The 18,026-nt window shown below is 36.7% G+C and overlaps 1 protein-coding gene across 9 annotated transcripts in view; it reads right to left on the bottom strand.

Annotated features, from left to right (window-relative positions):
- The window catches only part of ALMS1 (ALMS1 centrosome and basal body associated protein), a 265,152-nt gene that overhangs the window by 140,866 nt on the left and 106,260 nt on the right, over window positions 1–18,026 (bottom strand). For all 9 annotated transcript variants that reach the window (XR_011076641.1, XR_011076640.1, XM_068564773.1 and 6 more), the window contains one exon: window positions 12,516–14,359. Coding sequence is in view for 7 of the 9 variants with exons in the window: in XM_068564773.1 (XP_068420874.1) it covers window positions 12,516–14,359 (1,844 nt within the window). In the remaining 2 variants the exon portion in view is untranslated. The remainder of the gene's footprint in view (window positions 1–12,515; window positions 14,360–18,026) is intronic.

Here is an 18,026-nt window from a genome sequence, read left to right as displayed (position 1 = left end):
GCAAAGATGGGAATAAGGTAAGATGACTGCTCTTACTACTTCTGTTTAATATTATACTGAATGTCCTAACCAGTGCATTAGGCAAAAAAATAAAAACATAAAGACATGAAGATTGGAAAGGAAGAAGTAAAACTGCTGTTCATTCCCTGGCAACATGAGTGTCTATGAAGAATAGACATTAAAGTTGAGGATATCACTAAATTTAAACAAAGCACTCCCTAAATCTTAGGGAAGTTACTGGACACAAATTGAGGACAAATAGGTATGCCTCAACTTAACCACCAGAAGTATTACCTTGCCTAAATTCCCTATGGTCACTGCACACAAATTGCCTAAATTATCCTGGAGTAAGCAAGGAAGCTCTGACCCAGTGAGTAAGAAATGAAAATTAAAATTAACTTGTTGGCATTGATAAACTGGTTTGACAACAGCATTTGTATATACAAGCAACAAATAACTAGAAAATACAAAATCTAAAATACCATATACAAAAGTATCATAAAACAAAATAATGAGGAATAAATTTAATGAAAAATGTGCAAGCCTACACACTGAAAATTACAACATCTTACTGAGAGACATCACATAAGTTGGGGGAAAAAACATGTTCATTCATGGGGAGACTCCATATTACTAAGATGTCAATCATTCACAAAATGATCTATAGATTCAATGCAACATTGAACAAAATCTCAGGAGGCTTTTTTGGAGAAACTGAGAAGACTATTCTAAAATTTATACGGAAATGCACAGAACCTAAAATAGAAAAAATATTGTTGAAAATAAAAACAAGGCTGGAGGACATAACCTGATTTCAAGACTTATTATAAAGCTACAGTAATCAAAACATCATGGTATGGGTGTAAAGACAGACAGTTCAAAGGAACAGAGTAGAAACTCTTAAAAATAAACCCACATGTAAAAGGCCGACTGATTTTCGACAAAGGTGCCAACTATGTTCAAAAAGGAACTAATCATTATTTCAAAGACAGTGCTGGAATATCCAGTGAAAGAAAATGATCCTAAACTGTGTAAATTACAGTATATACAGAAATTAATTTGATATAGATCACAGACTTAAAAAATAAAGCTAAAACTGTAATTCAAGATGAAAATATAGGAGAAAATTTTCCTAACTCTGGGTTAGGCAGTATTTTTAGACAAGACACAAAACAGTACTAACCATAAAAAAAAAATTTAGAATGTCCATCAACTGATGAACACACACACACACACACACACACACACACACACACACACACACACTATGAAATACTACTCAGCCATAAAAAAGAATGAAATTTTGCCATTTGCAACAAAATGGATGGACTTGGAGAGTGTCATGCTAAGTGAAATTAAGTCAGAGAGAGAAAAACAAATCCTGTATGATATCAATTACACGTGGAATCTAAAAAATACAACAAACTAGTGAATATAACAAAAAAGAAACAGAGTAACAGATATAGAGAACAACCTAGTGGTTACCAGTGGGGAGAGGGAAGGGGGAGGGGCAATATAGGGGTAGGGGATTAAGAGGTACAAACTATTATGCATAAATTAAGCTACATAAGCTGTATATATTGTACAACACAAGGAATGTGGCCAATATTTTATAATAACTATAAATGGAGTATAACCTTTAAAAATTGTGAATCACTATATTGTACACTTGTAACCTATACAATATTGCACATCAACTATACTTCCAATAGAAAAATTAACAAACTGGATTTCATAAAAATTAAAACTTTTTCTTCATCAAAAGACACCAGTAAGAAAATGAAAATCAAACCACAGACTGTGAGAAAATATTTGCAATACACAGAGGATCTGTATCTTGAATATATTAAAAATTCTTAAAGTCATGAGACAATCCAATGGAAAAATTAAACAGACACTTCATAAAGACATAAAAATGGCCAAGAAGCACAGAAGCAATGCTCAGCATCATGAGTCATCAGGGAAAAACAAATTAAAACCACAATAACATACCATTTCACATCCACATTTAGAATGGCTAAAATTAAAAATAACTGGAGGGACTTCCCTGGTGGCGCACTGGTTAAGAATCTGCCTGCCAATGCAGGGGACACAGGTTTGAGCCCTTTTCAAAGATCCCACATGCTGCGAAGCAACTAAGCCCATGCGCCACAACTACTGAGCCTGTGCTCTATAGCCCGCGAGCCACTACTGAGCCCACGTGCCACAATTACTGAGGCCCGCGCACTTAGAGCCCGTGCTCTGCAACTAGGGAAGCCACTGCAATGAGAAGTCCACGCACCACAACGAAGAGTAGCCCCCGCTCGCCACAACTAGAGAAAGCCCACGCACAGCAACAAAGACCCAATGCAGCCAAAAATTAATTAATTAATTAATTAATTTTTTAAACACCTTGGAAATACCAAGTGTTGCAATGGAACTTGCATATGCTGTTAATGAGAAGGAAAAATGGTACATTCAGCTCCAGTTTGGGGTAATCAATCATAACCCATTCTGTCTCTCCACTAAGTGCAGCTATAAAACCTAGACAAACTACATGGAGCAGCTATTAGAAGACTCTTGAAAAATAGGAGCAGGCAAATTGGTGAAGACCAGCAACATCTGAAGTACCATTAAATTGGTGATGAGTTAGTTTATCATTGTTTCCTTTAGTATCCAATGACCTGAAATCAATAATAGAGTCTGACACTTAGAAGTGGACATTAGCACGGACAGAAAGACCTCCAGAAGAAGCCCTCTATTCAGGCATGAGGAGTGGAAGCAGAAATAGTGTGAAAAATCCCTGTTTTTCTTTTCTCCCTTTCTAGTAATCTCAAGCAATCAAGTAATCTCATGGAGGCAGTGGTACAGCAGTAACAGGGACCAGAAGAAGTTTAAAATTCTGAGGGAGGGAAACCCTCCTCTTTTACCAGAGAAGGTGTGGTCTCAAGAGGGTGAGGTGAACCTGTGTTGATTTTTTTTTTTTCTCTTTACTGAGCCACCTGGCACTGACAGAAAGTAGCCACAGGAAGCACATAAAAGAGAGGGGTAAATTAAGCCCTTGCCTTCTGTTCTGAGGACCAAAAAAGGGGAGCTCAAGGGGAAACATATAGAGGAAAGCACCTATTATAATGGTTAAAATATACTGACAATACCACAAGTTGGCAAGGATGGAGAGTAACTGAAACACTTGTACATTCCTAGTGGAAATACAAAGATACAGCCACCCTGGAAAAACAGTTTAGCATAGTTTAGTTCTAAACAGTTCTTGTAAAGTTAAACACACACATATACCACATGAAACAGCAGCTCTAACTGTAATCACCCCAAAGTGGAAACAACCCAAATATCCTTCAAAGAGTGAATGTATCAATAAACTGTACTTTTTTAAACTTTTTATTGCTTTATGCTTGTAATAAAGCATTAAAAAGTAAAAAACTGATTCATAAAATGAGATGGATAAATCTTAAATATACTTTGTAAAGTAAAAGAAGCCAAACCGGGCTTCCCTGGTGGCGCAGTGGTTGAGAGTCTGCCTGCCAATGCAGGGGACACGGGTTCGAGCCCTGGTCTGGGAAGATCCCACATGCTGCGGAGCAACTGGGCCTGTGAGCCACAATTACTGAGTCTGCGCGTCTGGAGCCTGTGCTCCGCAACAAGAGAGGCCGTGATAGTGAGAGGCCCGAGGCCGCGCACCGCGATGAAGAGTGGCCCCCACTTGCCGCAACTAGAGAAAGCCCTCGCACAGAAACGAAGACCCAACACAGCCATAAATAAATAAATTAATTAATTAATTTAAAAAAAAAAGAAGCCAAACCCAAAGGGCTAATATATATTTCATGACTTCATTTACATGACACTCTGGAAAGGTAAAACTTGGAAGAAAACAGACCAGGAATTACCAGGGGTCAGGGGAGGGACTGTCTATAAAGGGATGGCATGTGAGAATTTTTGGACTGACAGAAATGCTTTGTATGGAACTGTGATGTGGATTTATCAAAACTGATAGAACTATACACCACAAAAAGTAAATTTTACAGTATGTAAATTTAAAAAAAATTAACCAAGATATTGGGGCAAAATGGAATATAGGATGTAAGAAATGAATCTAACTGTATTATAAATGAATCACATCCTCATGCTGAAGGGTATAAGGAAGAAGAAAGCTAACCCAGGAAACAGCAACAATGTCTGGACTGGATACTATACATAAAACCTGTACTCTAGTTGGAAAATTTGTTTCTCACCTGGGTATGGGATAAGAATTCTGAAACTTTATTTATATACTAGGGTAAATATACTGTAAATAGTGAGAGCCATGTTTATCACCATTGGAGAAAGAAGTTATAAATAAAGAAAGGGAAAAGGCTAGAATCAACCCTGTGGTTTTGGACTAGTTGGAGGTATCAACATCGACTTGTGGTTTAAAAAAAAAATACATACACATACATATATATACATATATACACACATATTATAATAGAGATGGAAATGAATATAGGTGTACATATATGCATGAGTTAACACCTATAATCTTTAGTTTTATTCACTCAGAGGGGCAAGAAGCAGTGTCATCCTAGTAGCAATGAGCAAACCTCACTGGTTTCTAAACACCACTTTCCATTGTTGAAAGTGGGGTACTGAAGTCCTCGACTATTACTGTATTGTTGTTTACTTCTCCCTTTAGATGTTAGTATTTGCTTAATATATTTAAGTGCTTTGATGTTGGGGGTGTTTGTGTGTGTATGTGTACTGTGTGTGTGTGTGTGTGTGTGTGTGTGTGTGTGTGTGTATGAATCTTGATGAATTGACCCTTTTATTATTATATAATGACCTCCCCTTTGCCTATTGTTACTATCTTGTCTGCTACAAGTATAACCACCCCTGTTCTCTTTTGGTTTCTACTTGTAAGGAGTATATTTTTTCCTTCACTTTGAGCTCATATGTCCTTAAAGCTAAAGTGAGTCTCCTGTAGGCAGCATATAGTTGGGTCTTGATTTTGTATCCATCAAGTCTTTTGATTGGAGAATTCAATTCATTTACATTTAGAGTAATTATTGATAGGTAAGGTCTTACTTATACCATCTTATTGTTTTCTGGCTGTTCTGTAGTTTTCTTGTTCCTTTCTTCCTCGCTTGCTGCCTTCCTTTGTGAACTGGTGATTTTCCGTAGTAATATTTTCTGATTGCCTTCTCTTTGGTGAATCTACTATACATTTTTGCTTTGTGGTTACCCCGAGGCTCACATAAACATCTCACAGATAACAATATATTTTATAGGATAACAACTTAACTTCAATCACATACAAAATCACTACCCTTTTACTCCTCCCACTTTTATGTTTTTAAACACCCCACTTTTCAACAATGGATAGATCACCCAGATAGCAAAATCAACAAGGAAACATTGGACTTGAAGTGTACTTTAGACTAAATGGACTTAACAGACACATATAGAACATTCAGCAGCTGAATACATTCTTATCAAGCATACACAGAACGTTCTCCAAGTTAGATCACATATAGGCTGCAAAACAAATCTTAGCAAATTTAACAAGATTTAAATCATACCAAGTACCTTTGCTGACCACAATGATATGAAACTAGAAATCCATACTGGGGGGAAGCAGGAAATTCTACAAATATGTGGAAATTAAACAACACAGTACTGAATACAACTATGTCTAAAAAAATCAAAAGGGAAAGCAAAAAATATCTTGAAACAAATGAAAATGTGAACACAACATATCAAAACCTATGAGACAAAAGCAGTTCTAAGAAGGACATTTATAGTGCTAAACGCCTTTATTAAGAAAAAAGAAAGGCCTCAGAAAAATAACTTTACATCTCAAGGAATGAGAAAAAGAACAGACTAGCCCAAAGTCAGCAGAAGAAAGGAAAATAACAAAGATCAGAGCAGAAATAAATGAAATAGAGACCAGAAAAATAGAAAAGGTCAATAAGATTAAGAACTAGATTTCTGAAGATAAACAAAATTGACAAACCTTCAGCTAGACTAAGAAAAAAAGAGAGGACTCAAATACATAAAATCAGAAATGAAAGAGAAGACAAAGCAACTGATACCACAAAAATATATAGGATCATAAGAGACTATTATGAACAATTATATGTCAGCAAATTGGATAACCTGGCAGAGATGGAAAAATTGCCAGAAACATACAACTTACCAAGACTGAATCATGAAGAAAGAGAAAATATAAACAGACCCATGGAGTAAGGAGATAGAATCAGTAATCAAATCTTCTCAACAGAGAAAAGTCCAGGGCCAGATGGTTTAAGTGGTGAATTCTAATAAACATTTCAAGAAGAATTAACACCAATCCTTCTCAAACTTGTCCAAAAATTGAAGAGGGAGGAACATTTGCAAACTCATTTTATGAGGCCATCATATTACCATGATGATCCAAAGCTAGATGAAGACACTACAAGAAAACTACAGACCAACAGCTGATGAATACAGACATAAAATTTCTCAACAAAATATCAGCAAACCAAATTCAACAGCACATAGAAGAATTATACACCATGATCAACTGGGATTTATCCCTAGGATGTAAGGATAGTTCAACATATACGAATCAATAAATATGATATGCTTCTTTAATAGAATAAAAGATAAAAATCATATGATTATCTCAATAGATACAGAAAAAGCATTTGATAAAATACAACATCCTTCAATGATAAAAATTCTCAACAAATTGAGTATAGAAGAAACATCCCTCAACATAATAAAGGTCATGTATGACAAACCCTCAGCCAACATCACACTCAATGGTGAAAGGTTGAAGATTTCCCTCTAATATCAGGAACAAGATAAGAGTACCCACTGTCACCACTTTTACTCAACATAGGACTGGAAGTCATAAGCAGAGCAATCAGGCAAGAAAAAGAAATAAAAGGCATCCAATCAGAAAGGAAGAAGTAAGTTGTCTTTGTTTGTACATGATATGATCTAATATCTAATAGAAAATCCTAAAGATTCCACCAAAAACTGTTAGAAATAATCAATGAATTCAGTAAAGTTGCAGGATGCAAAAATCAACATACAAAAATCAGTTGTTTCTATACACTAACAACAAAATATCTGAAAAGAACTAAAGAAAACAATCCCATTCACAACAGCATCAAATCAATAAATATCTAGAAATAAATTTAACCAAGGAGCTAAAACATCTGTTCACTGAAAACTAAAAGACTTTGATGAAGGAAACTGAGGAAGATGCAAACAAATGGAAAGACACATGAAATGTGTTCATGAACCAGAAGAATAAATATTGTTTAAACATCCATACTACTCAAAGCCATTGATAGAGTCAATGCAATCCCTACCAAAATTCCAATGCCATTTTTCATAAAAAGAGGAAAAACAATTCTAAAATTTATATGGAACCACAAAAGACTCTGAATTGCCAAAGCAATTCTGAGAAAGAACAAAACTGGAGGCATCACACTTCCTGATTTCAAACTATACTACAAAGCTATAGTGATCAGAACAGTATGGTGCTGGCACAAAAATAGATACATAGATCAATGGAACAGAACAGAGAACCCATAAATAACCCCCCACATATACAGTCAACTAATATTTTACAAGGGAGCCAAGAATACTCAGTAGGGGAAGGATAGTCTCTTCAATAAGAGGTGCTGGGGAAACTAGATAACCACATGCCAAAAACATGAAATTGGACTCCTACTTTTACCACTCAAAAATTAATGTGAAATGGGTTAACGACTTAAACGTAAGACCTGAAACCATAAGCTCCTAGGAAAAAACATAGGGAAAAACTCCTTGACATTGGTCTCACCAGTGATTTTTTTGGATGTGACACCAAAAGCACAAGCTACAAAAGCAAAAATCAGTAAGTAGGACTCCATCAAACCCCAAATTCTCTGTACAGCAAAACAGTCAACAAAATGAAAAGGTAACCTACAGAAGAGGAGAAAATATCTGCAAACCATATATCTGATAACTGATTAATATCCAAAATATATAAAGAACTCGTAAAACTGAATAACAAAAAAACAATCTGATTTAAAAATGGGCAGAGGAACTAGAACTGAATAGACATTTTTCCAAAGAAGATATACAAATGACCAACAGGTAGATGAAAAGGTGCTCAACATCACTATTTATCAGGGAAATGCAAATCAAAACAGCAATGAGATCACCTGACACCTGTCAAAAAGTCTATTATCAAAAAGACAACAAATAACAAGTGTTGATAGGGATGTAGAGAAAACAGAACCCTTATGCACTGTTGATGGGAATGTAAATTAGTGCTGCCACAATGGAAAACAGTAGGGAGGTTCTTTAAAAAATTAAAAATAGAACTACCATATAGTCCAGCAATCTCATCTCTGGGTATACATCCAAAGGAAATGGAAACAGGTATCTGCACTCCCATATTTGTTGCAGCATTATTTACAATAGCCATGGTATGGAAACAACCAGATCTTGTGTCCATCAATGGATAAATGGATAAAGAAGACATGGTGTAGGGACTTCCCTGGTGGTGCAGTCATTAAGACTCCACACTCCCAATGCAAGGGGCCCGAGTTCGATCCCTGGTCAGGGAACTAGATCCCACATGCATGACGCAACTAAGAGTTCGCATGCCACAACTAAGGAGCCCGTGAGCTGCAACTAAGACCCGGCGCAATAAAATTAAATGAAATGAAATGAAACGAAAGACATGGTGTATATATACACAAAGGGATATTATTCAGCTGTTAGAGAGAAGGAGATCCTGTCATTTACAACAACAACATAGATGGACCTTGAGGGCATCATGCTAAGTGAAATAAACCAGACAGGGAAAGAGATATACTGTATGATACCATTTACATGTGGAACCTAAAAAAGCCAAACTTGTGGAAACAGAGTAGAATGCTGTTTACCAGGGGCTGGAGGGTGGGGGAAATGGGGAGGTACTGGTCAAAGGGTACAAACTTCCAATTAGAAGATAAATAAGTTCTGGGGATCTATGCACAGCATTGTGATGACAGTTAACAATAATGTATTATATAGTTGAAAGCTGTTGAGAGTAGATATTAAATTTTCTTACCACAAAAACAGTAATGATAATTATGTGATGTGATGGAGGTGTTAGCTAATGCCATGATGGTAATTATTTTGCAATATAAGTGTATCAAATCAAAACACTGTAAACCTTAAACTTAAACAATGTTATGTCAATTTTATCTAATAAAGCTAGGGAAAAAAAATCTTATTCTCAAAAAAAATAAAAAAAATAACGAGGGTTCTTTGGGGAAAGAGTTGATTTCAGGGCTGTGGCAAGGTACAGGAGCCAACATGAAAGTGTTCTCAATAGCTAAAACTGAAACAATTTGAGTAGTATTGGATTGTAATCCAAAGAATGAAATAATTACCCCTGAGTTCATACTAATGTACATGGAAAACTAAAGGAATAAATAAATGGGGGAGGAACAACAGCTCTTGCTTACAGAAGAATTCCAATTAATAAATGTAGAAGGAATAAAGGAAATATGAAAACTCCATTAGAATACCAGAGTAATAATTGCTACAAGCAAGATCCACTGAAGGATGCTTAAAATTAGTGGTCAAAGTTTAAGCAGAAACAGGACATTTGCATAGTCTATCAGTATCTCCCTTAAATATTTAGTATCAAAAAAAAATTTAGTATCTACAAAGGAAAAACATTAAGTTTACAGTGGAGAATCTTGGTAGATACTACTGTAGCCAAGTGATCAAGGTTAACATCACTAGTCATGCATATCAACTTAATGTGCTCCCTGATGAAATGCACTGAAAGTGTATAACCTCAATCTAATCTTGAGACAACATCAGACAAAGCCAAATGGAAAAGACTTTCTCCAAAATAACTAATTCTCTTCAAAGTGTGAAGGTTATGAAAAACAAGGAAAGTCTGAGAAACTGACACAGATTGGAGATTAAGGACACAACTACATGCAAGGTGAGATTATGGGATGGATCTGAAACAAAAAAGGTTCATTTGTGGAAAAACCAGGTGAAATCCAAACTGGTCTATACATTTAATTATAATTTTATATGAAGGAGAATTTCTTAGTTTTGGTAAATGTTTTATGGTTATGATATTAGGGTAAGATGTTAACATAAGGGGAAGCTTTAGCAAAGGGTATATTGGCAACCTCTAAAATATGCCCCCAATGGGACTTCCCTGGCAGTCCAGTGGTTAAGATTCCACGCTCCCAATGCAGGGGGCAAGGGTTCGATCCTTGCGGGGAACTAAGATCCCATCCCGCATGCCACACGGCGTGGCCAAAAAAAAAAAAAAAATCCCCCCAATGATCTCTGCCTCCTGGTATTCATGCACTTGTGTAATCCCTAACCCTTGAGGGTTGGCTGGAAATAGTGATTCATTTCTTTCTAGTAGAATGTGGCAGATGTGGTGAGATTCACTTCCAAGGTTAGGTTACAAAGTAAAGACTGTGGGTTTTGTCTTCAGCACCTTTTCCTGCACTCTCAATTGCTCACTCTGAGAAAAGCTTTGCTGCCATAGCTGCCATATGGAAAGAAGAAACTGATTATTTCTGGCCAATAACTGTGTGAGTGAGCTTGGAAGGACATTCTCTTAGTCAAGCCTTGAGATGGGACCACAGCTGTAGCCAATACCTTGTTTGCAACCTTGTGAGAGACCCTAAGCCAGAAGCACCCAGCTAAGCCATGCCTAGATCTCTAACCCACAGAAACTTTGGGATAATATTTATTGTTTTAAGCTGCTACATTTCAGGGTAATAGGTTACACTGCAATAAATAACACAGGAACTCTACTATTTTTTGCAGCTCCTCTGTAAGTCTAAAATTATCTCAAAATAAAAAAGTTTAATACATATATAAATGTTTTATGCATATATATATAGATAGATATAGATATATAGATATATAGATAAGTGTGTATATGTATATACAGTTTGAATTATTTACGGACTCTGGAGTCAGACAAACCTAGGTTCAAATGCCACCTCCAACACTTAATGGCCATGTGATCTTGGGCAAAACATTTAATTTCTCTAAGTATTAGGTTTTTAAAATCTATAAATTGAGGTAATAATATCTACCTCTGGATGATTATACTAAGTATAAAATGATATACACATTGACTACAATGCCTGGCATTTAGTACATTCTGAACAAACAGCATTATTATTAGTTCATATTTAAAATCATCTATAATTTTCTTCTCATTCAAGGAATTCAGCTCCAATAACTTGGCATTTTATCACTTAGAAGAGTTTAAGTATTGTATGTAAACTTGTCAATCTTTTAATTTCTAAACATTTTTCACACACAGTACTGATCTCTATAACACTCTACTATTTATAATAGTACTGAAATCAGAGATTGACCTTGTTTTTTCCTGCCCCAATCCAATTCTCAACCACTAATTTTTCAAGCTGTAATGGACCTTTAAGCTTTCCAACCCTTTCCTTCCATCAATCATCTATATATGAGTGCCAAAGATATTAAATGACTTGTCCAAGAGGACAGTTGATAGAATAGTTTAAGTAGGGTTTAGGATTCGGGAAAGATAGTACCATGTGGTGAACAAGCTCTTGCTTAGACTGAACAGACTGCATTATTTGAGACAATGAGGTTTGCTGAAAAGGTAGCAATGTCAGTGTCTCAGTTTCCCAGAGGGCAAATAAGGATACCACCACCTACCTCATAGGGTTATCACAAGTATTAAATGAGATAACATATTTAAGTCCGTCACTGCCATGACTACCACATGCGGATGTCGATTAAACATTTTTTTCCCTCTTTCTAAGGCCAGTGCTCTCCACTATGAAATACTACCTTCTCAACTGGTGGAAACAAGGTGGAAACATTAAACACAGACGGTAATTCGTTTAGCCATATGGTAAAAGACTCATTAATGTAAAACTGAATCAATGACAGTCTTAAAATCAATCTGAATAGTATAAATCTAATGCATTTATCCCTGAATTGGGTTTCCATTCCTACAATCATTGTGAAGTAATAAGGCATCACATCAGGGACCACATTAGGTTGATGTGCATTACTGGTGATGTTAACCTTGACAACTTGGCTGAAGTGATGTCTGCCAGGAAATTTCACTTCTGTTCATTCTAAGTACTAAATATTTGAGGGGAATCATGAAATGGAAACAAAGAGAGAGGGGGAGAGGGAGCAAAGCCTGGTCTTCAGCATATTTCCAATGTAATAAACAAGGAATTAGTAAATTGTACCACTCAATGATCAAAGATTCTTCTTAGAGTAATTCAGTGTTTTAAAATACTTGATGTCAAGTCGTTTTCCAAAAGCTCTTTGAGAGTATAAATACATTACTCTCAGGTGTTTTCTCTTAGTTAGGTGTTTATTCCTTGAAAGAATTCTAGCTTAGGCAGATACAACCTCCCCTAAGAGAAATCATACTGCATCTCCCCCAAGAACTTACATTTGCTTAAGTATTTTAAACCCTTTATCATAAATTCCATCACCTTGCTTGTCATCACAATGAGACTCACCGAACTGCAGATACCGGAGTCCCTTCTGGATTGGAATATCCTTCCAAATCTGAAATGTTCACTTGTGTTTGCCTTGAGGTTACTATCTGGCTATTCTGAAAAGGTATGGTTTTCAAGTCCTGAGAAATAATATTACTATCTGGAAGAGGAGACTGTATGACTTGGAAGTCCAGTGAAGATTTAGGTCCTAGAAAACCTAAAGATTCTTGATCCTGTGCTACAGGTTTACTGGTCAATAATTTGGAGGTTGGTTCCAATGATTCTGAAGATACAGTCTGTAGGTCAGAGTTAAACTCACTATTCATCCTTGTTTTAGAGGCAGGATCCAATGAATGAAATCTTTTATCTAAGGTTCCACTATCCAACTTGGAAGGAGTCTTGGGACAAAGAGTTATACGAACACAAGAAAGTGCTTTTCTATTTGAAGGTGGAGTAGATGCAGATGTTACTACTGTACATTGATTTGGGGCTGATGGGGAGGCCACATCACTGAATTTGGCTTCAACATTTATCATATCAGAAATGTGTAATTTAGGCTTATGTTCATTATTCTTTTCTACTATACAATCCTGACCTTGAGGAAGGGGAGAATGGTGTTTTCCCATGTGGTGATCTACATCTGGGGCTTTGCTTTGCTCAAAGAGCTGACGTTGTTCAAGAAAAATGGGAGAAGGAAGTTCTGAAGCTATATAATCCTGACTTTGAGGAAGGGGAGAGTGGTTTTCTCTCAACTGATTATCTTTATGTTGGGTCTTGCTTTGTTTAAAGAGTTCTCGTTTTTCAAGAAAAATACGACAAGGGAGATTTGGAGCTACATAATCCTGATGTTGAGGAGGGGGAGAATTGTGTTTTCTCACACGGTGATCTGCATGTGAGGCTTTGCTTTGTTCAAAGAGCTCTTGTTCAAGAAAAATGTTCGAAGGAAGATCTGGAGTTATAGTTACATTCTTCTCTTTTACTCCTAGTGTGGAACTTGGTCTGCCCATGCTAATGAGAGTATCGTCATCAGAAAAATGAACTTCCTTGAAATTGCTATCATTTGCACTGGTACTGGGCTTAGAATGACTGCCTTTAAAATCTGATCTTTCTAAGGGTTTTTCTTCTTGGTGAGAATGTTCAACAGATAATTTTTGGCTTTCCCTACTATTTTCTGCTAAAATAGTCACAGCTTTATCTGGTGACTGACTACTGATTTTAAATGATGAAGGGGAAGAGGTTTTCTCTTTTAGATCTCTAGGAGGATTTTGCTCTTCAGTGATATGAGAATTAACTACCCCCACAGATGCTCCAGTACACTGGCTACCTTCAGTAACACCAACCTTAAGAAAAGAGGAATCTGAAAAGCATTTAGAATGTCGGTGAGATGAGAAAGTGATGGAGGTGGTAAACTTTTTCATGGGTTCTGGGGGCAGCATTTGTGATGAAGACTGACAATCCATTTCTTCAGGTGGCATACAAGCAGGTTCTACTAATTCTGACAGCCAAGGGTCCAACTTTTCACGGAATGGCATTCGAAGACCCTTGCTAATTTTCAAGTCATCACCTATAAAGTTTTGAAATGGGGAATGACTTTGTAACTGCAATGAATTCCAAACTTTGAAATGGGAGTTGTTCTGGTCCACTGACTTGGCAAGGTTGATGTGCCTGGTTGTCCATGATGATGGGTTCCGTTGTCCTCTGATCATTTCTGAGGGTTCAGCAGATCTGAAAACACAAGGGTGGCTGTCCAATTGTGGCCGTTCAGCTGTTAGAGTCCTGAAACATCCTTTTTCGTGGCTCTCAATAATAATGTGACTACATACAGCTTCTGGCTTGCATCCTATTCCCTGTGGACTCTGTAAACCCTAGAAGATATAAACAAGTTCTTACTTGACATAGTCCAAATAGTTATATAAAAATTAGATTCCTATCTAGGCTAAGATCTGACCATGAAGGTAATGTTGATCTTTTATAATGAAACAGGTAAGAACACAACAAGAAAAAGACAGCTAACTATAGAATAAAATGGCTCATGGTAAGTAAGACCACACAGTTAATTTCTTCTAAAAATTTTCACTGAAGTAACAAAAGCAAAGACTACTACTCACCTTTTTTGTTCTAGTAACAGAGGTCCCTTACCCCAACTTCTGCTGGTCACATGACTACCAGCAGAGGCATTTCCAGTTTCTTCCGCAGCCAGATGAGACCATGTGACTAGGTGTAGGCCAATGGGATGTGAGCAAAAGCAGTAAGTACAACTTCTGGTTCCTGTCCTTAAAAAAATCAAGTTCCTGACCTCTATGTTTCCCTACCACAACCATCATTACCATCACCATTACCTTTGCCAACTGAAAATGGTGATGTCTAGAACAACCTTGGGAAGCCAAGTGTAAGGATGGCTCAGCTGCCCACCCAGTTTGGTTCCTCAGAAGACCTCAAGAAGCAGAGCTTTCTTTCCTACCCTGGATATGAGAGAAAAATACAGTTCTAACTTATTTGAGCCATTGTATTTGAGTCTCTTTGTTACAGAAGCTTGGCCTACAACCTAATATTTACCATTAACAATAGGAAAAAGAACTAGTACCTCTTTCTGGGGTATAGGATCAGTGCCTAACGATAAATATAACATTTCTTTGAGATTTCTGTGTTTTACCTATAAAGTTATAACCTGGCATTCTATTTAATTTTAGTGCCACATTTGATTTCATATAAAAATATTTTAAATTATGGTGCCATTTCTCACATAATGGAGGAGATGTACTTTTCCCTATTCCTCCTGCTAAGCACAACTAAAAATCCTGGATATTATATATACAACAAACTTAAAAAGAATCTGAAAGGTGTAGAGAAAAAGGCAGACTGGCTAGGGACCTTGGGACCTGAGGAGTAACAAGGTAGTGAGATCCCTGGGTTTTCTTTTTACTTCAAATATCCCAGACTTGGAGGTGAAGACAGCAACCCATGAACAAAGAGCACAGAAGAGCACAAAGAGCACAAAAGCTCTAACAAAAACCTGCTCTCATGAGCTATAAAACAAGCAAAGGTAAAGTTTAGCAAGACACAAAACTTTTAGACAATAACCGCTCTCTTCCAGCCAAACATCACAGAAAAACACTGTGGCCTCACCCACACTCACACCAGCAAAAGCCAAGTGAGGAGCTTGAGATCTATACTTTCAAAACTCTAATAAGGAACCCCAACATCCAGGCCAATGTGGAATTAGAGATGGTCAAGCAAGATCGCAGAACTATTTTCACCCCTGACGGCTAGTAATGAGCTACCCCTCCCTGTGATGTCAGTAGAGATGACATGGGGAGACAGCTTTCATTCCCACTTAGCAGTAATGAGGTGCCTCTCTCTCTCCCAGCTGCAGACTGGAAGAAAAGATTTGCAAATCTCATATCCAATAAAAAACTTACAAAGAACTCTCAAAATTGAGGAGTAAAAAAAAAAAAAAATTTTAAACAATCCAGTCCCCCAAAAGGGGCAAAAACATATACATTTCACTGAACAGGACAGAGATGGGAAATAAGGGCATGCAAAGATGTTCAACACCATTAATCATTAAGGAAATGGAAATTAAAACCACAATGAAATATCACAACACACCTATCAGAGAATGGCTAAAATAAAAAGTAATGACAGGACTTCCCTGGTGGCACAGTGATTAAGAATCCGCCTGCCAATGCAGGGGACTCAGGTTCCAGCCCTGGTCTGGGATGATCCCACATGCCGTGGAGCAACTAAGCCCGTGCACCACAACTACTGAGCCTGTGCTCCAGAGCCCATGAGCCTAGAGCCCACGCTCTGCAACGAGAAGCCACCACAATGAGAAGCCCACGCACCACAACGAAGAGTAGCCCCTGCTTGCTGCAACTAGAGAAAGCCCGTGCAGCAACAAAGACCCAACGCAGCCAAAACATAAATAATAAAAATAGAATAAATTAAAAAAAAATAATGACAACATCAAATGCTGGTGTGGCTGTGGAGTAATGAGATCACTCACACATTACCGGTGGGAATGTAAAATGGTACAAACGTCAAATGGTACAAATGGTGTGGAAGTTTCTCAAAAATTTAAAACATACAATTACCATATGACCCAGCAATAGTAATAAAGACCTATGTTCATCAAAAACCTGCAGAGGAATGTTTATAGCAGCTTTATTTGTAATAGCGAACAACCAGAAAACTACCAAGTTGTCATTCAACAGGTACATATTTAAACAAATTGTAGTACATCCATACCATGGAATACTACACGTCAGTAAAAATGAACATACTGTTGATACTGAATATTCTGCAGAGAATTATGCTGAGTGAAAAAAAAGCCAATACTAAATGACTGCACACTGTATGATTTCACTTATACGAGTCTTAAAATGACGAAATTATAGAAATAGAAACTAGATTAATGGTTGCCAGGGGTTAAAAAAGGAATGGGAATAAGAGAGAAGTGGATGTAGCTATTACAAGGCAACATAAGGGACCCTTGCAGTGGTGTAAACATTAAGTAGCCTGACCGTATCAATGTCATTATCCTGGTGTGATATATTGTTACAGATTTGCAAGATGTCATCATTGTTGGAAACTAGGTAAAGGGGAAAAGCAATCTTTCTATATTATTCCTTACTACTTTATGAGAATCTACAATTACTTCAAAGTAAAATGTTTAAATTTTTAAAAAGCCAACAAACTAACTAAACACCACTGGACAAAAAACACTTTAAAAATGTGATATTTATTCCATGGCTTCTTATTACCCTGACACTGCCTGACATATCACTGGGAAATAAATATTCCAATTGGAAATAAATACTCCAGTGACTAAGAATCATAAACTTAGTCCAGCCTCTTAAAACAGGGCATGATTAGATTTATATTCATCCCAAAAGACGTTTCTTCCTCCTTTCCAATAATCCGTATCTTACAAATTTTTGGAACACTCCAAACCCTACAGCCTTCCATCACCTCTTTCAAGCTTTATAATAATTATAAACAGCTTTCAAATAACTTTTCCATTTAAAAAATTCTTATAGCTTTGGTATTTGGCAAATAAATTTTAGTATTTTCATATAACCTTCTCCAGATAAGCCGTAAAAACTTATGTTATATCCCAACAATGTATCACATGTTAAAAGCTACCATTTAGCTCAACAAAATCCAACACTCTTTAATGATAAACTCACTCAGTAAACTATAAATGAAAGGGACTTCCTCAAACAGATGAATGGCATTTACAAAAGATGCACAGCTAACATTATACTAAATAGTGAAAGATCAGATGCTTTTTCCTTAGGATAAGACCAACACAAGTATGTCCATACTTCCTCTTATCATCTGGAGGTTCTAGCCAGGGCAATCTAGAAAGCAATTTAAAGAAATCCAGAAAGGAGAGGAAGAAGTATCTCTATTTGCAGATGACATGATCTTCTACACAGAAAATAGCAAGGAAATCATACAAAAACCAACTAGGACTAATAACCAAGTTCATTAAAGTTTAGGATGTGAGCTCAACAGACAAAAATCAAC

Source organism: Eschrichtius robustus, chromosome 15 (genome assembly GCF_028021215.1).
Source record: "Eschrichtius robustus isolate mEscRob2 chromosome 15, mEscRob2.pri, whole genome shotgun sequence".
NCBI lineage: Eukaryota > Metazoa > Chordata > Mammalia > Artiodactyla > Eschrichtiidae > Eschrichtius > Eschrichtius robustus.
Note: the sequence above shows the minus strand (reverse complement) of the source record. Positions and strands in the feature narration are given on the sequence as shown.